The sequence below is a fragment of the Rhinolophus hipposideros genome, assembly GCF_964194185.1.
Source record: "Rhinolophus hipposideros genome assembly, chromosome: 3".
NCBI lineage: Eukaryota > Metazoa > Chordata > Mammalia > Chiroptera > Rhinolophidae > Rhinolophus > Rhinolophus hipposideros.
Genome location: NC_138049.1, coordinates 101,603,190 through 101,624,785, shown reverse-complemented (window position 1 = coordinate 101,624,785; position 21,596 = coordinate 101,603,190). Strand labels below are relative to the sequence as shown.

Sequence of the window (21,596 nt, the reverse complement as noted above, 5' to 3'; positions counted from 1 at the left end):
CGTTGAGTCTACAGGCCCCTGGAATTTTCTGGCTTATGTGCTGTGAGGCTAAGCAGATGTCATTCCTTCAGCTTCCCTTCCGTGGAAAGTAGGGGCTGCTGAGTCCATGAGGTGTGCCCTCAAGAAATAGGATAGCAATTTGATCTCACCTAGCAAGCTGGTTGAAAGTGGGAGTGAGATTCTATGCCAACAAAAGCAATTTGTCCAAAAAGGAAAGTTTTCCAATGAATGAAGTTAGAAAAGTTAACATTGAGTGTTAATGTGGACACTTGGGTGTTAAACTGGACGCTGGAGGGAAGTATAAGAGTTCTTGTGAGCTGCCATGGGGAGCAAGAGAAGGACCAGCCACAAAAAGAGCAAGGAACTGGAATCTAGAGTTCGCATCTAGAAGGCAGGAGATCCCTGCGTGTAAATGGAAACTAATTATAGTTTTATTTTCCCAGACCCCTAATTCAAAGTTAGCATTTAGTACAATAATGAGCTTAGTCAACAAAGCACAGTGATATGAGCAGGACCTGTCTTTGTCGCGAATTGCAAGTGTTTTGGTGTCATCTTAAGTTGTTTCAGGTATCTCAAAACATTGTTCATCACTACTCTGAAATTATGGTAGTTATTTAATCTGCCATTAGATCTTGTTAAGGAACATATTAATGAAACACATTCAGAAGGTGAAATCTTTGCCAGGTTGGGTGGGGGTGCGGTGCTTGCGGGGAAGGCACAGGAAGCAGGAGAGGAGTCAAAAGGGCCAGAGGTCGGGGAGACAAGAGGTCATGGGGACAGCATTATATACCAAGGGACAATAAGATAACATTTTAAAAAAATAAGATAAAAATGAAGGTTCTCTTTTAAAAAGAAAAGAAATGTGGATTTAGAACTGACGCTAACATAGAACCCAGGGATATGGTTGCTGTGAGAAATGCGCACTCCAGAGATGTTCAGAGCAGCTAAAAGTTCTTAAAAGCAGTGTTAGCATGTGGGTAGATGCTAAATAGATCAAAATTATGTAGAGAAAATATTTCAACTGTGTAAAATGTGCAGATTGAATAAATATCAGTGACTGGTTGAGTAAGGGGTCTGTTTTGAGTGAATTTCGGTATCCATGATGTGATGGGAGGGGGTGTTTGTTTACCATGGACTGGGAGAGTGTGGACAGATAGAAAAGCACACAGCCCGATTGCTTTCTCCGTATGTTCTTTCTGTGGGATCTCCACCATTTTGACCTAAGGCTTGGAGTCTATTCTCAGGCTTGGAGACCTCAGGGAAAGGAGTTGCAATTAACAAAGTTTGTTTATTGAAGAGTATCCAGTGCTGATGGAGATCCAGGGAAAGGAGCACTCTTATGGAATGCATTTTCTGGATGAGTATTAAGTACTTTAAAAATGTTCATGCTCTTTGACACAGTAATTTTCATTCCTAGGAATCTTGCCCAAGGAAATAATCTAAAATATGGCTTTATGCACAAGGCTGTTCATTATAATTTCATTATAGTGAAAACTAGAAGTGAGTGCTCAAAACAGAAAGATATAGGATAAATTATGGTACACCTGCATCATGGAAAATTGTTTGGCCATTGATAATGTCTATTGGGAGTTTTGAATGTTAGAGGAAATTCTTATGATAATTGCTAAATAGATCAAAATTATGTAGAGAAAATATTTCAACTGTGTAAAATGTGCAGAAAAGGACTGGAAGGAAATATGCCAAAAAATGTAGAAGTAGCTTCCTCTTGATTATGAAGTTATGGGTAATTTATTTTCTGCTTTTTTATTTTTTACTAAACAGAACTCCCACAGATGTGTATTACTCAAAAAAAAAAAAAAAAACGTTATCTCACACTGGTAACATACAATGATTTATTGTAAAAATTGAAAACAAAGGGCTTGAAAGATATAGAAGTATAATGAGAAAACGTGAACGTCTCCCATCCCTAAAAGTAACTGCTGTTTACAGTATATCACCTAGCCTTCTAAAATTTTATATACATATGTGCATATATAAATTATAAATACATTGTTTTTATAATTTTAAATAATTTAAATTTTATAAATTATTTATAAATAATTTTTATAATTTTAAAACCTAAGTGACATACTATACATATTTTTCTGCAACTTACTTTTTTCTTTTTTTACTCCTAAAAATGTCTTAGATGTCTTTCCACTTTGGCACATGTAAGTCCTTCATTTGTTATAGGAGCTGCTTTGTATCATGATACGGATAATTATGGTTTATCTCACTATTCCCGTACTGACGGATACTTCCCTAGTGTCATTTTCCCCACTATTTGAAGCAATGATGCAGTGAATACCTTTGTAGGAGTGTGACTATTTCCCTAGGAGGGGGACATAGAAGTAGAGTTGCTGGATCAAACCCCATGTACATTTTTTATGTTGATAGACATGGCCTGTATTTGTTAAGATGATATAAATTTGCCTCATGTAATCAAGACCTTAAAATAATAGTGGCTTAAAATAAGATAGGTGTTTAGTTCTCTTCGATTAACAGGCTTAAGTGTAAGCAGCCCAGGGCTAACATGGCTTCAGGGTGGCAGGAACTCATTGCTTCCACCTTGTTTGGTCTGCCATCTTCAACACATGGCTTTAATCTTGTGGTCTAAGGTGACTGCTTCCACGCCTCTATTTATACCCATTTTCTAGGAAGGGGAGAAGGAAAAAAAGTTTAGGGCACATCCGGAAGTTACAGTGCCCCAGAATTGGCCACACATAGCAGTGATGTGTGGCCAATCTGATTTAGGCGGCTTTGTGCCCAGCGAAATTTCCGTTACTAACAGAAGAAATCCTATAAAAGATATGCAAGACCTTTTCACTGAAAATTACAAAACACTGCTGAAGTATTCACATCAGCCAAAGTGAGGTTTTTAAAAGTAACCGTGGGGCCGGCCCGGTGGCTCAGGCGGTTGGAGCTCTGTGCTCCTAACTCCAAAGGCTGCCGGTTCGATTCCCACATGGGCCAGCGGGCTCTCAACCACAAGGTTGCCAGTTCAATTCCTCGAGTCCCACAAGGGATGGTGGGCTCTGCCCCTTGCAACTAAGATTGAACACGGCACCTTAAGCTGAGCTGCCACTGAGCTCCCAGATGGCTCAGTTGGTTGGAATGCGTCCTCTCAACCACAAGATTGCCGGTTCGAATCCCGCAAGGGATGGTGGGCTGCGCCCTCCACAACTAAGACTGAAAGAACAACAACTTGAAGCTGAACGGCACCAACTAAGATTACAAGGACAAAAACTTGACTTGGAAAAAAGTCCTGGAAGTACACACTGTTCCCCAATAAAGTCCTGTTAAAAAAAAAGTAACCGTGGCATGTGGGTGAGCCACTGGCATTCTGTACGTGACCTGGTCACAGCTTCTGCCATTTGTCTCTTTGGTCATTTTCCCTTTTTTTTTTTTAGTGATTTGTAGGTACTCTGTTTTGATTTTGGACATTAACCTTAATTTTTTTTATAGTTTCTTATATTTTAATTTTATTTTAGGTGTCTCTTGACATATTAAGGCTTCAAAATTATATGTAATCAAATCTGTCAGTATGTTTATGGCTCCAGAGCTTGTGTCTTGCTACTACTACTTTCATAATCAGAAAAATAATAAGAATATCCAGTTCAGAGAGAGAAAGAACTTGAAGCAGCAGCAATAGCATGGGTAACTAAATTACAGAGAGAACCTAAAGGCTCACGTTGATTTTTATTCTTATATCCTCGTTAATAGGCTATCTCCATAGAGCTGTTTGAAGGGCCTGGGCTTTGAAAATGGAATAGAATTTAGACAGGTGGAAGAGAAAAGAGAAGGTGTTCCAAGAAAATGGAATAACTTAAATTGAACTGTGGAAGCACAGATAAATCTGGCCGAAGTGGGCCTGGCATGATGAGGTGTGTACGTTGGGAACAGTGGAAAATGAGCTGGACAGCTCGGTTGAGGATGGTCTTTGAAGAACAGGGCAGAGGATAGAAGCCGTGATTACAAGTGAACATTGGTATTTCAATATGGCAGATGCAAAAGGATACGTAGCAGTCTCCAATAAAGGTTTGTGTTTTTGTTTTCAAAAGGAAGCAAATTAAGTTCCTTACAAAAGGGAAATGGTTGAGTAAATTAGGGTATAACCACGTGATGGAGTACTAATAGTGAATGTAATCATTTTTGAGGGCTGCATGGAAAAACATGAAAATTACAGTTAAATTATTTGAAAGCTCGTAAAATCATAATTATGATTACAACTATTTAAAGAAATATGCACATGAAAAGGAATACTTCAAAATTAGGAGAGTTATTAGGATGGTGAGTGATTACTTTTCTCTTGTAAATATCCTTATTTCTTGTTGTCATTCTCTGTGCATAATATTTTTCAAGAGGCAGGTGTTAATGGATTGGAGAATTAGCAGAGGCCTTTCATGGCTTCCTGAAGGGGAACTAGGAGCTGAGGGCTGTGTGCCGTTTGGGAGCGGGGAGGCCAGACCCTCTGGCATGTGTAACCCAAGGGAAAGGGGCCCCTTTCCAGGGCCTGCTGGCCCTTCACTTTGTAGTCCCGGGATGATCACATCCCCTCCTTGCATTCCAGGGTCTCCTCATGCTGCTACAAAACCTACCTACGATACACTGGGGCAACGAAGAGATCGGGCTGCTGCTGGCCGAGGCGTACCGACTCAAGTACATGTTTGCCGACGCCCCTAACCACTACCGCCGATAGGTGCTGTCTCCCCATGAGGACCCAGACTGTCCCATCTCTGATGGCAATCTGATCACTGTGGCCATTGTGGGAGCCGCAGACCCCGGCCGGGAACCAGTCCTGCTGTAGAAAGCTCACGTCCGCCGCCCAAGTCTTAACTCTCTGGCGTGCCTGTCCACCACTCCATGTCTCTGGATGGGTCTCCGGGACCACTGTCAGTGTTCCCATGCCATGTGGACGGGCCCAGGTCTGGGAGAGGACACAAAAGGAGGTACAGGGTCGTCTGCCCCTTGAAAAGAAACTGGAAGGGAAGGCTCAGGGTCTTAACTCCCATTGTCTCTCCGTGGACTGTCTGTCTCTTGCCTCCTGGCCCCCACTGATACTGTTGTTTTTTGTGACATAGTTTGATTCAATCACAGGTCAAAAACGCCTTATGTTTTCAGGAGACTCTGGCCTATCCCCCACCCCCACCCCATCCCAGCTCTTTCCTTTCTGCCCTAGTCTGAGCCAGTGAGGTGCAGTTTGTAGACCACGTTTCTCAGATGGAGGAGGCATTGATGCTTTTAACTCTGGGAAGAGGCCTGCACCCAGGGGCTAGGAGATTTGTTTTTCCTTTTCTCACCAGTACGTGAGCGTGCATTTGTGTGTGTAGATGAGTGTACACACCCATCAGCATTTACTTACACGTCTGAATTTGTGTGTCCCCCTCACAACCAGCTGGGAAGGGCCCCCGTGACCAGGTGTACAAGCATCCCTTGCGGAAGGGTCAGGGCAGGGGAGGGAGAAGGGGCTTTTTACCTCTCCAAACCCTTTTTCCATGATGACCCACTCCAAGATATGTGTAAATGGTGTTATTATGTATATGGGGAAAGATGTACAAATATATGTCCTCTTTGTAGCAGATCTGATTTTATATTTATAATGTGCATCAACATGTGAAAGCAATCTAGGTCACTAGCACAGATGAAGTCGCCAGGGAAGTGGCTTCAGTGCCTCCAGGTTGGTTTCCAGCCCCCCCCCCCGCCCCCCCGTGAGGGAGGTGAATGGGAGTTTGCTAGAGTGAGCGTAGCTGAGCAGATGGAGCTGCTTCGAAAAGCAGTGGCAGCCATCCCAGACGTCAGTGTCTCAGAGTGTTTTCCTCCTCCCCCCTTAACCCCACCCCTGCCTGGGCCTTTGTGGAGCACCTGCCCTGCTCCTTCCCCGTCTCCAGCAGACAGAGCTCCCCACCCTTCACCCCTAGAGAGGACCGCAGAGGCGAAGCTCTTCCACGTTTTTAGCCCCTGCCTTTCCCCTGGAATCTGGGGAGGGCTTTTGTTTTCACATTTTTAAGTCAGCATTATATTTAAGACAGGAACTGACTGTCAGTGCCAAGGAAAGGGGTTTCCCGTGTGTCCCTGGGGTTTGGGGCTCTTCTCAGAGAGAGGCATTCTGTGTCCCCCACTGTCACCATCACACCCCACTCAGCTCATGAGCTGTGTGACCCATGTTCGATTTTGGGTGTTTGGTAGTAGAGAAGTAGGGGATGGTGGCAAGCAGCTGTCATCTTCTTGGGAAGCCGAGCAGTGTCCCAGTTGTGATACCCCCGAGTCCCTGCCAGTGGCGCCCCAGCACGCAGGCATGTTCATTTCTCCTCTGGAGCTGTTTCTCAGGCATCTTCCTAACCCTGCTCCCCCCCTTCGGTGTGCCTCAGTGGTCTCCTCCACAGAGAGGGCTCGTGACCTGCCCTCAGCCCGACGGAAGAAAGACACTTGTGTGCCCAAGTGGTGGTTTTATTTTTTTAGTTTTTATGTTTGTATGGGAAATTGTGGATAAAGTGAAAGAATTGTAAAATAAATAGTGTATTTCCTCCTCCATTGCTGATTTTTCTCGCATGGCTTTGTGTCACCTGGCACCTAAGGAGTCTATTTTCTCAGGTTTTCCTCGTTGTACTCGTCAAAATGGAGGACAGGCCCTCTGTAGGACAAGCAAGGGATCAATAGAGAGCAAAAGGCAGTTTCAGAGGACATCAGCAAACCCTTATTACTGAGCACCTCCTCTGCGAAGGATTCTGTGGAAACTACGAAAATGAAATAAAAACATGGTTCCTAATAGCTGACGTTTATAGAGCACCTCACCATGTGCCAAGCACTGGGATAAGCACTTTTACGTGGATCATTTAATGTATCCAAAAGGAGTATATAATGTAATGGACGTTAGAAAACAGACTAGAATTTCAATGCTGGACGAAAGCCTAGAGATACCTAGTTCAACACCCTCATTGTTCACAGAGGAAAACTCAACCCAAGGCCCAGGAAGTGAGAACAAGAGGAGGGCCTTCTGCTTTGCCTGCACTGGGGTTTTCCTACCAAACCACTGAGAACTAAAATGTGTTCAAACACTAGCCCTCTCTTTAGGGTCTTCATTAAGGGTGTTTTCGGTTTCTGTCCTTTTTGGCTGTTGGCTGGTTTTTCTCTCAGTAACCCGTCTCACGTGAGGCAGTTGACTGCACTTTTATCTCCAGTGTCCAGTGGAATGGTACCTTCACCTGGAACTTTTTCCTGGGAGTCGTTGGAGACTGTTTCTTGGTTTCAGTCATTAGGATTAAATTCAACTACATGTAAGAGAACCCAAAATTAAGTGGCATGGGAATTTCCTTCTTCCATAAAAGACCAAAAGTAGGCAACCCAGGGCTTGTAGAATGAGTCTGTTTCACAGAGCCTTCAGGAGTCTGGGCTATTCTCTAGGTCTTAATGGTCAAGGTGGCAAGTAGCACTCCAGCTACGACGTCCACTTTCTAAGCAAAAGGATGGATTAAAGAAGGGACAAAGAAAAAGAATGAAGGAAATGTGCTGGCGGTGTTTTAAGGAAGGTTCCAGAAAGCTACCCCATAACATCTTCTCTTATGACTCACAGGCCAGAACTCAGTCCCATGGTAGGTCGCAAGGAGGCTGGGGGATTAGTCAATTCCAGGTAGCTATATGCCTGGCTCAAAATCAGGATTCTGTTACTATGGAGGAAAAGGCGAATACATATTAGGATTTAAGTAGCAACCTCTACAATTAGAACTTCATAGTTGAAAATAGAGATGACTTTCCCAGACGCATGTAGAGGGGATCTGACTTTGAAATTCAAATGATTGTTCACAGTTAACCTTGGAATTTAACCATTGTTATAAAACACGGGCAATTGATCTACTTGATATTATTTGGACAGTGGCCATTAATTGTTCCTGAGGCTGGCAGAGAAAACAACTAATCTGAACTAGTCTTCATTCAAAAATTCTCTTTTTCATTTATGTAGGAAGACAAGCATTTGCTGAAATATGTTTGGTCACGATTAGAAAATTGAAACCTTTCACACAAATGCCGGCATACTCTGACCTGCAGTTTATCCAATGTTTCTGCAATCTAAATCTCTACAGTTCTACTTAAACAGGCCCTACCTCAGCTTTTATTCATCTGCGAAGGGACAGTGGCACAGATTCCTTAAATAGTGATCTCATTTGCTTCTAGAGGCTAGAGCCCCTCATTGGCGGCATTTGGCTTGTCTTGGGTTGAACTTTGCATGTCCAACATCTTTGCAAAGCTTGAATGAAAGGAGTGAGAAACTAAGTCCCAGGAACTGAGCCCTTCATACCTCTTCTTGGGACTCCCAACACTCAACTCCTGGTTGGAGACTGAACGTGGAATGAAGGTACAGTGACCACCGAATCAAGAAGGGATCTTGAGACTGGAAAACGAGGCAGGCAAATCCATTGATTATAACAATTTGTTGTAGGGTAAGTTACTTACAGGAAGACTAGGTCAAAGAGGAAGGTGACCCCCAAGTCTGCACAGGTAATCTGCGCTGCTAGAGAGTTGTTACTGTAAACGTTTGATACTTTGGCTGAACTACTTATGATCGACAAGACAAAGGGACCAGACCTCCTGTGGTCTCAACTATGAGACCTTGGTGCTGGCTGACACTCCTTAGGTCAGGGTTCAGAACGTCGGAACTAGAAAGAAATGGGGGCACACAAAGATGGAGTCAGCTTTGTTCACATCTACCTCTATACAGAGATAGTTTTGGAAGCTGCCTTAGACACCAAAGAGAGGATTTTAGACTCATGATGAAAAAGATGAAATCCACACAGTCAGGAAACATAAAGCACGTTGCTACAAGACCAGCATCTTCTGAGCCTGTGCCCACTCGACAGGATGGCTGCAGCACACCCACAGCTACAGCAAATCAAAGTATCCCCTTATTTTGGCAATGCTGAGTTAGAATTCTTGGAAGCAGAGAACCCCTGTTCAGTTGGTTCAGCAGGTGGCTTGTGAGCTGTGACTTCTGGGTGGTGAGCGTGACAGTCCCTGCTGGAATCGGTAACTGGTGGGAAGTCTGAGAGCCAGACCCTGAGGACACTGCTTTTGTTGTAGGAACACCAAACTTGTCTCAATAGTGACCCCACCACCCGTCCCATCCCACCAAGCTATCTGAAAGAGGAAACCCAGACCTTCTCTTCAAACCACTGCTCTTCGAACATTTTCCCTATCCTTTTAACTTATATCTTTATACCGTGTTTCCCTGAAAATAAGACCTAGCCAGACAATCAGCTCTACTGTGTCTTTTAGAGCAAAAATTAATGTAAGACCAAGTCTTATTTTACTACAAGACTGGAAATATAATGTAATATAATTAATATAATATAATATAATTAATATAATATAGTATACCAGGTCTTACATTAACTTTTGCTCCAAAAGACACATTAGAGGTGATTGTCTAGCTAGGTCTTATTTTCGGGAAAACACGGTATTTAATGTGGGTTTCTTAAAGACAGGATATAGTTGGGTCTTGATCTCCAGTCCACTCTGACAATCTCTTGTTTTTAGTTGGTGCATTTAGACAATTTATAATTAATATAGTGGATTTAGGTCTACCATTTCATTTGTTTTCTGTTTTTTTGTTCCTCTCTCCCCCATTTCCTGCCACCTTTTAGATTATTTGAATATATTTTAGTTATTCTAATATAGCTATTGACCTTTGGATATATATCTTTGTATTTTTTTTAAAAAGCTGCTCTAAGAATTACAATATACGAGGTCAGAAAATTAAGTTTGCGAGCTCATCCTGGAAAAAGTGCTGCATACCTCATTGCTGAATATCACCACGGTTACCTTCGAAGTACTCCCCTTGGGAAGCTATGCATTGATGCCAGTGCCTAGTCCACCCTTCAAAGCAGTTTTGGAACTTTTTCTGGAATGGCCATCAGAGGTGTTGTCGCATTACCTTTGATGTCCTGAATGTCATCAAAATGTCTTCCTTTCAATATTTCCTTTATCTTCAGGTAAAGAAAGAAGTCATTGGGGGCCAGATCAGGTGAGTAGGGAGGGTGTTCCAATACAGTTATTTGTTTACTGGCTAAACACTCCCTCACAGACAGTGCCTGTGAGCTGGTGCATTGTCGTGATGCAAGAGCCATGAATTGTTGGCGAAAAGTTCAGGTCATCTAACTTTTTCACGCAGCCTTTTCAGCACTTCCAAATAGTAAACTTTATTAACCGTTTGTCCAGTTGGTACAAACTCATTATGAATAATCCCTCTGATATCAAAAAGGTTAGCAGCATCGTTGCAACAAGTTTGCGAACTTATTGTTGGGCCTCCTACATACCTGACTGCTTACAGTCTATATACAGTCTATGTGGACTGCTACACAGTCTATAGTTAATATTTTATCACTTCAAATAAAATGTTGAAGCCTTACAACCATATAGATACTTTTACTCTCTCCTTTTATATGATAGTTGTTATATGAATTATGTCAACATGTATTGAAAGCCTGACCAGATACTGTTACAATTTCTGCTTTCAATAGTTAATATTTAAAAGAACTTCAGAGGAGACATTCACTATTTATGTTTCTCCTTCATTCCTTAAATTCTAAGTTTCCCTCTGATATTATTTCCCCTTCAGCCTGGAAAATGCTTGAGCATTTCTCATAGAGCAGGTGAGCTAACAAGTAGTTCTCCTTCCTCTGAGAATCGTCTTTATTTTGCCTTCATTCCTGTATATATTTTCTCTGGATGTAGTTGTTTTCTTTTGGCACTTCAACTGTCTTCCTGCTTCCACAGTTTCTGATGTGAAATCCAAACTCTTTGAAATCATCGTTCCACATTTAATTCATCACTTTACAATTGTTTTTCTTAAAAATTGTGGCAAAATGTATGTAACACAAAATTTGCCATCTTAACCATTTTTAAGTATACAGTTTGGTAGTGTTGAGTACATTCACATTGTTGTGTGACTATCACCACCATCCATCTCCAGAACTCTTCTTGTAAAACTGAAACTCTGTACCAATTAAATAGCAATTTCCTACTTCCTCCTACCCGCAGCCCTGGCAATCACCATTCTACTTTCTGTCTCTATGAATTTGACTAGGTACCTCATATAAGTGAAATAATACATTATTTGTCTTTTGGTGACTGGCTTATTTCATTTAGCATATATTCTCAAGGTTCATCTGTGTGGTAGCATATATCAGAATTTCCTTCCTTTTTAAAGGCTGAATAATGTTCCATTGTATGTGTATTACCTTATTTTGTTTTTCCATTCATCTGTCACTAGTCAGTTGGCTTACTTCCATTTTTTTTTTTTTTGCTCCTGCTGCTATGATCATAGGTATATAAATATCTCTTTGAGACCCTGCTTTCAATTCTTGTGGGTATATACCCAGAAGTGGAATTGCTGAATCATCTGGTAATTCTATTTTTACTATTCTGAGGAACCATTATGTTGTTTCTCAAACTGCTTTTAATATATATTTTTTCTTTTTCTTTGGGTTTCTTTAATTGTGTGTTTGAGTAGAGGTTATTTGTGTGTGCGTGTTTTGTAGTTTTTTTGTTTGTTTGTTTTTTGCATTTATTCTGTTTGGAGTTCACTGAGTTTCTTCAATCTATAATTTTATGTCTTTCACCAAATTTGAAAAGCGTTCAGCTATTGTTTCCTCAATAAAATTTTTATATATATATAATTTACCCCTGCATTAATCTCTTACTCTTCCCCTGGGACTCCAATTATGTGAATGTGTGGACCCACAGTTCCTAAGTCTCTCTGTTCATCATTTCTTCAGCATTTTGTTGTTGTTATTCTTCAGATTACTTTCTCTTCATCTATCTTCAAGTTCATTCACTCCTTTTCTGTCATCTCCATTCTACTATTAAGCCCATACAGTGATTTTTTAAAATTACAGATATTATGGTTTTGGGTTCTAATATTTCCATTTGGTTCTTTTTATAGTTACTATTTCTCTGCTGAGAACTTCTATCTTTCCTTTTATTTCAAGTGTGTTTACTTTTGCTTCATAGAGCATAGTTATAATACCTGTTCTAAATCTTTGTCTGATAATTCCAACAGCTGGGGCATGTTGGGGTTGGCATCTTTTCTATCATCTTTTCTCATAAAAATTGATCACATTTTCCTAGGTCTTTGTATGTTGAGTAATTTTGGATTGCATCTTGGACATACTAAATATATTGTGTGAGACTCTGAGTCTTATTAAAACCCTCTAGAGCCAGGAACAGCAAACTGGCCTTCAGGCTAAATCCAACCTTCCTCCTGTTTTTATAAATAAAGTTTTATTGTCCCCGGTTTTGGCACCAAAAAAAGTTTTATTGGAATACACAGCCATACTTATTCATTTACATATTGTCTATGGCTGCTTTGTAACTACAACAGCAGAATTGAGTAGTTGTAATATACCGTATGACCCACAAAGCTTAAAATATTTACCATCTGGCCCTTTATGAAATACATTTGCTAAACCCTGCTCTAGAAAGTGTTGATTTTGTTTTGGTTTAGCAGGCAATCTATTCTGTTCAAACTGCAAGTTCTGTCTCATCTTCTGTGGGCCGTTGTCCAATGTCACTTCAGTATTTCAGAGACTTTGCTATGCTGCTTTGGTTTGTTTTGACCATGCAAAACTTGTGCCATTTCATACCTGAGAATTAGGGGACCCCCTTCTCTAGCTGACTTCTCTCTGGGATTCCCCCTGCACTCTGGCTCACAGGTGCTCTGTTTCCTCATCAACCAGCCAGAATGAGTGTTTCTTATGAAAGTTCTGCCCATACTGCTGCCACCACTGCTGCATAACTGAGGCCTGCCCTTGGGACAGGTCTGGGAGACAGAAAAAATTTAATTGTAATTCTTTCCCCATCCCATATTCTCTGGCTGGCAGGGACCAATTTCCCAAGTACTCTGGTCAAGAGAGGTGGTGTGTGTGACATACTAAGAAATATATCTTTGATCTCTCACCCCAGTTCCTGACACAGACTCCTAAAACCCTTGGAATTTCCTGAGTGACGGGAGCATATTTTGCTCTAATGAGGCCACTCTGGGTGGGCTCCTGGATGGCTTAGTATGGGGGCTGGTCACCAGAAGAGCAAGCTACAATGAGAAACTTAGAACTTTCAGGTCGACCCCCATCCTCTGAGAATGGGAAAAGGGCTGAGGACTGACTTAATCAATTTTGGCTACGTGATGATGCCTCCATAAAAAAAATAAAAATAAATCCTCCCCGAAGAGGTTCAGAGGAGTGGTCCATGCCAACTCTGCAGAAATAGAAGCTCCTGTGCTCAGAACCTTCCAGACCTCTCCCTACATGCCTCTGGCTCTTCTTTATATTCAGTTGGTGTAAAAGTAATTGCAGTTTAAAAGGTTAAAAATAATGCCAAAACCCGCAGTTACTTTTGCACCAGCCTAATAATAAACCACTAAACATAACTGTTTCCCTGAGTTCTGTGAGCTATTATAGTGAGTTACCCAACCTGAGGAAGGGGTTGTGGGAACCCCCAGTTTATAGCTAGTTGGTCAGAAGTACAGGTGACAACCTGAGATGCACCTGGCATCTGAAAGGAGGGCAATCTTGTGTGACAGACCTGTGGGGTCTGCGCTATCTCCAGGTGGTTAATGTCAGAATTGAATTGTAGGACACCCAGTTGGTGTCCGGACAGTTAGAGAATTGGTTGGTGTAGGGAAATAAAACCACACATTTGGTGTCAGATATATGTGAGTGAAAGAAACATGAGTTGTTTCTCTCTCAGAGTTTTACTGCTGTGAAGCTCCCCAGCCAGGACCTACTTTCAGGTCAAAGCTGTGAGAGAAAAAAAGTTTGAGAAACTTACCCCATACTGATAGCTTCTTCCAGCTTTGACTCCGCCGCCCGTATATGCCTGCTTGTTTACTTTTCAGAGTTCTCAGGTAGTTGTATTTTGTCCAGAATTTTGAGTTGTATTTAGTGACAGAGAGAGGCTGCAGTGGGCTTGCTTCATCTTGTCTAGCACCAGAAATTCTCCAAATGTTTCTGACCACAACCTATAGTAAAAAACACATTTTATGGAGCGGCCCAATGGCTCAGTTGGTTAGAGCACGAGCTCTGAACAGGGTTGCTGGTTCGATTCCCACATGAGCCAGTGAGCTGCGCCCTCCACAACTAGATTGAAGACAATGAGCTGCTGCTGAGCTTCCAGAGGGGCAGCTGGATGGCTCAGTGGGTTAGAGCGCGAGCTCTCAACAACAAGGCTGCCAGTTCAATTCCTGCATGAGATGATGGGCTGAGCCCCTGCAACTAAAGATTGAAAACAGCAACTGGACTTGGAGCTGAGCTGCGCCCTCAACAACTAGATTGAAGGACAACGACTTGGAGCTGATGGGCCCTGGAGAAATATTCCCCAATAAAATTTAAAAAAACAAAAAACACACACACATTTTACACCGAACCCAGTACACAGGCATATGGTGCTCACAAAGAGGAGTGCCATTTCACAAACAATAATGACCTTCACTATGTGTGATGGCCTCTGACCTGCTCTATTGTATTCCGTTTTTCCAAAATGCTGATCAAGACTCGTTACTGTTAACCTGAGTTTGAAAAACATAGCTCTAAACATTATTACTGAAATGAGAGACAGAAGCCTGCTACTAGCTGAAAGAATCTTAAGCACATTTCAACAAATCCTGAATAGTAAATACAAGAGCTGGTAGTGCAGTAAATTTCTGAGTCAAAAAAAAAAAAAAGTGATTAGAATTGCATTATAATCTTGGACTGTAGAATTCAGGGTCCTGCCACTCTTTCCCCTTTTCCCAGCCCTGGACTAACATGAATCCAGTTAGGGATCTTTTGAATTTTGTTGTGCAGAAATAGCCAACTCAGTGTGATGTGATTCGATTGTAAATCACTCCAAGCCTAATTTTGTATTAGGCACTTGATACCACGTATTACTTGCAAAAATAAAAACCTGAAGCCAACTCTGCAGTGAGAGAAAAACAAGGTAGTAATTACTGATGCCTGATTCCCACTGCCTTCTTTCTCTCCCTCTTGCCTACCTCCTTCCCTCCTGTTCCCTCCCCCTCCTCAATGAAACCAGATGGGTAATAAATATTTGAACTGGATACTGATCTTTGGCAAGTTAAAGGATGTGAGTGCTTAAAGAAACATCTAGGGCCCCAACCAAAAAGGAGGTGGTTTCCTACAGTACTAATTTCAAGCGCCTCCAAAACATCTACCTTAATTACTGATTACAGATACCTCCAGAATGTAATAAACTTGATGACTCATTATAAGTGCTTCCAAAATATAATACATTTGATTAAAGGTACCAGAAATATCTTCCGACTCAGTACTTGAAATCCTGTGTTTACATAAAATAGCACTTAATACACAATCTGTCCAAAGCAGATGGTCCCTTTTTCCCTTTTCACCTACTTCTGTTTTTCTAAAACATTTTCTTTTGAAAAATAGAAGACATCTTTCCCTAATTCCTTCAGCATAGAGTCTTACATTTGGGGGTAGGTGGAGAAGAGATGGCGGTAGAATAAATGAGTAAGAGAAAAGATAGAAAGAGAATACGGAGCCATCAGCCACCTGCCCACCCCGACACACACACACACACACACACTATGGCTGGATCACCCCATGTGGGATTTCACCTCCCCTAGTCACCCTGAATGCCTCCATACCTCCAAATCTAGGGAATCCATCTGTGCCCTCACTGCCCACCCTACCCCCAAGATGACTAAATGCACCAATATATCAAAAAGTTGACCTGTGATCCCACGATTAGAGAGTACTTGAGGAGAAACAACAGGACTTCTTCGCTTGAGATGTTACATCAAGATCCCTTTCTTCTCTGCTCAGTCTTTTGAAAACATAATGACAAGGTTCCACGTATCCCTTATTGAACCTCACACAGAGAATCACACTTCAAATCAATGGGCAGAGCTGTAACCCCCCAAAGTGGGTCAGTCCTTGCTCACAGAGGAAATGATTTAATCTAAAAAACCCATCTTTTTTGGAGATGGGTATTAAAAGAATCTAAAATTGATTGAAGGGATTTCTGCTTTATAGCTTCACCAATTTAAAGGGGAAAATATCTTGTTTTCTCGTCTCTTAGACAAGAGAACAGAAAAGGCATTGGGAGATAGTTTATACCTGCAGGAGGTGGCTTCTGAAAAAGCTGACACTCCATTCATCTACAATAGCTAACAAATATTGGATACTTACTAGGTACCAAGCCTAACTATCTTATGGGAATTAACCAAATTCATCCTCACAACAATCCTATAAGTTAAGTGCTATCCTTATCACCCTCATCTTACAAATGGGGACACTGAGACTTGGAGAGGTCAAGTAACTTGCTCAAGGTCTCATATAAAGAGACCTTGTAAAGAGCAGGGCTGAGATTTGAGCCCCCGTGACCTGGCTCCCGACCCCACACACCTCACTACCATGCTATAGTAGCATCTAGTTTACCCAAGTTGAGAAGGGCTGGCCTCACACCAAGGCCACACTGGGAGCAAAATGTGATCATGTGCCCCACCTCGATTTCAGGGAGATTCAAAAACAGGAAAAAGGAGAGGGAGAGAAAGGCTCTGTCATGATCATCATTTTAATTCTTTAACTTGAGTTCTAAAGTCTGCCAGAGACAGCTAACTGTCCACCAAAATTCATGCTCCCTTTTCTGTAGTATGGAGGGGTTTTTTTCTGGGAACTGGCTGACCAACCAGGGACTACATTTCCCAACCTTCCTTGGATCTAGGTGGGATTATATGACCAGTTCTTTCCAATAAAATGTGAGCAGAAGGAATATAGGATGCTTCTGGGACAAGAAAGTTAAAAAGTAGATGCGCCTCCTTCATTCTCTCTTGCTGTTTTGCTTTCTGGATGCAAGAGACTCGAGGCCCTGGAGAACAGAGAAGCCACAGGATGACAAGTTGTCCGACTTCCTGAATGATTTGATGGAACGCTGTCCACCAACCAGAAACCCTACACTGAACAATTACATGAGTCCGAAAGAAACTTCTACTGTGTTAAACCACTGAAATTTGGGGTTTGTATGTTATAGCAGCTAGCATTGCCCTAACTAACATTAAAGCAGACAACCAAGGACTGTTCAGCCAACCCCCCTTTTCCTGTTGCAGATCTTGATGCCTAACAAACGATCCCCAAACGAGAGCTTAACATACCATTGTATGATGCTCACAGACTCAGATGGGGCACCACAGGGACGACTTGGATCTACTCCATGATGTCTGGGGCCTCAGCTGGGGAGACTCAAAAGGCCAGGGTGACTCATGCTCAGGGGCCTGGTGTTGTCTAGAGGAACCTTCATTCCCGTGTCTGGCAGTTGATGCTGGATGTCAGCTGGGACCTCCGTTGGAGCTGTCAGAACATCTACCTGTGTCCTCTTCATGTGTTCTCTCCACTTCCTTACAGTCACCTCAAGAAGGAAAATTGGAAGAGCAGGGGAGCAGAATGTAGAAAAGCAAGGAGGGCGTTATCTATAGCTATGGATCTGACACATGTCTCGTTACATATACTCAAGTTGAGGAATGTTAGAGTTGAAGATGGAGAAGCTTGGGAAGGGGAAAAGAAAAATGACAAGAGGAGGAACCTGACTGGGTTCCAAGAGCGTCCCCCAGAGGCCAGGTGGAAGCTGTAACACCTTGAATGGCATAGCATCACTTCTCCTGGAGTCACATACCCACCTAGATTCAAGGGGAGGAAGTACGGACACCATCTTGCAATGTGAGGAGTGTCAAGGTCACATTGTAAGAGCACGTGGCATGGTGATCTTGTTGTACTCATCTTGGAAAATAATCTGCCATCTTTCCCCCTTTCCTTTTCATCTTGCCATGTGCTTCCTCCTCTTGTCATTTTCCTTTTCCCCTTCCCAAGCTTCTCCATTTTCAACTCTAACATTCCTCAACTTGAGTATATGGAATGAGACATGTCAGATCCACAGCTATAGATAACGCCCTCCTTGCTTTTCTATATTCTGCTCCCCTGCCCTTCCAATTTTCCTTCTTGAGATGACTGCAACACAAAGTTTCTCAGCCTTATCGCTACTGACATTTGGGACTAGATAATTCCGTGGTGGGGGCGATCTTGTCATTTGTAGACTGTTTTGCAGCATACCTGCCTTCTATTCACTAGATGCCAGTAGTACCCTTGCCTCTGTCATAATCAAAAACATCCCCAGGCATTGCCAAATATCCTCTGGAGGGCAAAATCACCCCCAGTTGAGAATCACTGTTATAAGGGAATATATAGGGGAGGTAGAGTTAATAAAATCCCCAAATCTTAGAAGGTGGTGTCTCCAAACTGTTTTGATCATGTACTCTCAGCAACAAAGTCTGAGCATACAGCCCAATATATATACATATTTATTTATTTATTCATGTAAAGTCTATACATACTATCCTCTATGTTGTTCTTTTATGGAAGTATAAATTACTCACAAAAGTGACATATTTAAAAGGATGGGATAAAAACCTAATTAGACATCCTGATATATTCTTTCCACAAGCAAATGGATCATCTTGTGTACTCTCTGGGGTATGGCCATTGCACCTTAGAGAGCAGTGAAAGACGGTAATGAGTGCTGCCTTGGGGGCTACATAAATCCAGGCTCACAGTCTTGGCTTTAGTTCCCTGCACTGCCATTTACTAGTTGAGTTATATTCATTTGTTCAATAAAAATGTCAGGAATACAATGGAAAACAAGATACAACCCTCAAGAAGCTAACAGTGGGCAGAGGGATGGCTCAGTTGGTTAGAATGCAAGCTCTCAACAACAAGGTTGCTGGTTCAATTCCCACATGGGATGGTGGGCTGCACCCCCTGAAACCAAGATTGAAAACAATGACTGACTTGGAGCTGAGCTGCGCCCTCCACAACTAGACTGAAGGACAACAACTTGAAGCTGATGGGCTCTGGAGAAACACCCTGTTCCCCAATATTCCCCAATAAAATTTTTTTAAAAAAGAAGCAGCTAATGGTAAGAAGACCTTGGACAACCTAGGTTCCTCATAGGTTAATGGGGATATCTTGCAGGATGGAACTGAGAATTAAGTAAGATAATATATAAAAGCATATAACAGGTGTTGAAAAATGGTCCCCTCTAATTCACTGTAAGGATGTTTGTGATAGCGAAAGACTGGAAAGAATCTAACGATACATCAACAAAGAACTGGTTGAATAAACAATGGTACATCTTCACCATGGAGTAATATACAACTGTAAAGAGCAAGGAGGAATATATGTATACATGGCTAGGGACTGATTCCAGGATATAGTATTAAATAAAACAAGCAAAGTGTGGGAGGGTGGGAGAGAGGCCTTAAAACTATTCTCTATGATAGTATGTGTGACACTATGCATTTGCCAAAACTCATAGAACCTTACATTAGAAAGAGTGAACCTTAATGTACATAAATTTTAAAAAATCATCTAAGAGTTCAAGGGATCTCAGATAGAATGCAGACTTTGACAAAAGAATCTAACTGTAGGAAATAACCTTTCTGAAGAGGGTGGGGGGAAAGGGCTGACCTGAGTAACTCTGTAATTGAATTCCGTAAGACTAAAGGCAAAAGACCTGCACATACGTAGTCTACTCTAGTTGATAAAGTTGTTGTCCACAGGTGTATGGGTTAACAATTCTGAAGCCACTATACATGTATACTGGAAATGATAATTAAGTAAATGGATAGCCGATGGTGGGAGCCAGGTTTCTCACGTTTGGAGCGGAGGATTACAGACAAGCAAAAGGGGATGACTAGAATGATCCAGGTGCCAGGTGATAATACCTTAGTCATAAGACATCAGTATGCACACATTTAGATTAAAGATGGTAATGGGGGAGGTGTGTATATTTACGAGTAATCCTTTGCTTTCTTTCTCCTCTTTCTGGTACCCCTATGATAGAAATGTTGTTATGCTCATATGCATATGTATTTATATTATTACATACATACATACATACATAAATATTCATAGATATGTGGACATAAAGGGGTTAGTATTCACACATATTTTTCCTAGATCTGTCAGCTGAGAGCCGACAAGTAACAACATCCCAGCGGCAACAAGCCCACGTAGTACCCAGAGCTTGGTTTCTAATACAATTTTCTAATAAAAGGAACCAGGGATCCTTGGGAAAATGGCTGATTCTAGATTTAGAGGATCTTGTGCCAGAAAGTAAGTTAGTGCTCAATAAAACATAATGATGGGAGTATGTCAAAGGGACAATGTAGCTAAAGTAGGAACAATTTGATTAAAAAATAAAGTGGTATTGGATTATAACGCAAAGTATAAAGTAAGTATCTATGAGTTCATACTGCTATAAATAAATAATTCAATAAATAAATGGGGGAGAAGAGACAAATCTCCTGTGTAGAAGAATTTCAAATAACTTATATGGATAACCTGCCCTTAAGGAAGTAAAGCGTAACTGCTCACTCCTTAAATGTGGGCTGTGCATAATGACTTCCTTCCAAAGAGCAGAGTAGGGGAAAGTGGGTAAATAGTAACTTTACGCTACCTAAGCCACGTGATCAAGATCAACATCAACAGCAATAACTGGTGTTTATAACTTTACCCTTAACATGATCTGCTGAGAATAGCATTTTACCTCTGTAGTCTTCCTCCTCAAAATCTATAGCCCTAGTCTAATTACAACAAAAACATAAGAGACATCCCAGTTGAGTGACATTCTACAAAATATCTGGCCACTACTCCTCAAAACTGCCAAGGTCATTGAAAACAAGAAAAGTCTAAGAAACTATTACAGCCAAGAAGAGCCTAAGGAGACATGCCAGGTAAATGTCAGGATGGCCTCTGGGTGCATTTGCTGTTCCTGGGACAGAGCACTAAGGTGAGGTACAGGCACCAACAGATACAAATCCAAGTTTAGGGAATCATCTATGTGAGAGTGCAGTTAAGGCACCCACTAAAGCTTCCTGACCCTTTCTGACATCACAGGCCACAATTCTTCATGACAGTGCCACACATTTAAAACGCTCCAGGCTGGAGTTGCAACCATGGTTAGGAAATTAGGTTCTGGAAACAGACCTCAACCAGCATGCTACTCCACCATTTAATTTGTTACTTTGGGAAGATTACCAAACCTCTCTGTGTCTCTTTTCACATCACCCCTAAAGTAGAAATTATAATTGTAACCTTTATAATTATATAGTTAGTGAGGAGCAAATAAGATAAAGCATGTAGGGAGCTTAGCCCAATACTTAGCACTTAGCTCTTGATAAATGTTAGCCATTTACTATTGTAGTTTTTATGATTCATTTAGTGTATGTATTTTCTCTTGACAAAATTTAAGAAAATCGTTAACTACGTATTGAAAAATTGAAAAGACATAAAAGGGCGTTGAGTTATCACAGAGGGACTCACTACAGGGAGCAGCTACCACACTATATTGGAGAATCAAAAGGAGTTTGAGGGTTTTTTTTTTCTTTTTCCCCCATATATATCTTTTATTCCATCTCTTTCTTTTTGAGCTTTTTTATAAATTAACAGCTTTATTGAGGATAATTTACATACCATAAAATTCACCCACTGTAAGTATATGTGTGCTTCAATGGCTTTTTAGTAAATGTATACAATTGT

General features: G+C 41.5%; 1 protein-coding gene across 4 annotated transcripts in view; it reads left to right on the top strand.

The window, feature by feature from the left end:
• LOC308496194 (TBC1 domain family member 22B) overlaps positions 1–6,535 on the top strand; it is a 65,708-nt gene extending 59,173 nt beyond the window's left edge. Inside the window, exons 13-14 of one of the 4 annotated variants that reach the window (XM_081044992.1) lie at positions 4,363–4,438; positions 4,571–6,524. In XM_081044992.1, coding sequence (XP_080901118.1) covers positions 4,363–4,438; positions 4,571–4,683 — 189 coding nt within the window. In that variant the 3' untranslated portion in view covers positions 4,684–6,524. Of the gene's footprint in view, positions 1–4,362; positions 4,439–4,570 lie in introns of all 4 variants that reach the window. The other 3 variants (XM_081044989.1, XM_081044991.1, XM_081044990.1) reach the window with 3 other exon arrangements.
• Positions 6,536–21,596: the final 15,061 nt, after the last annotated feature.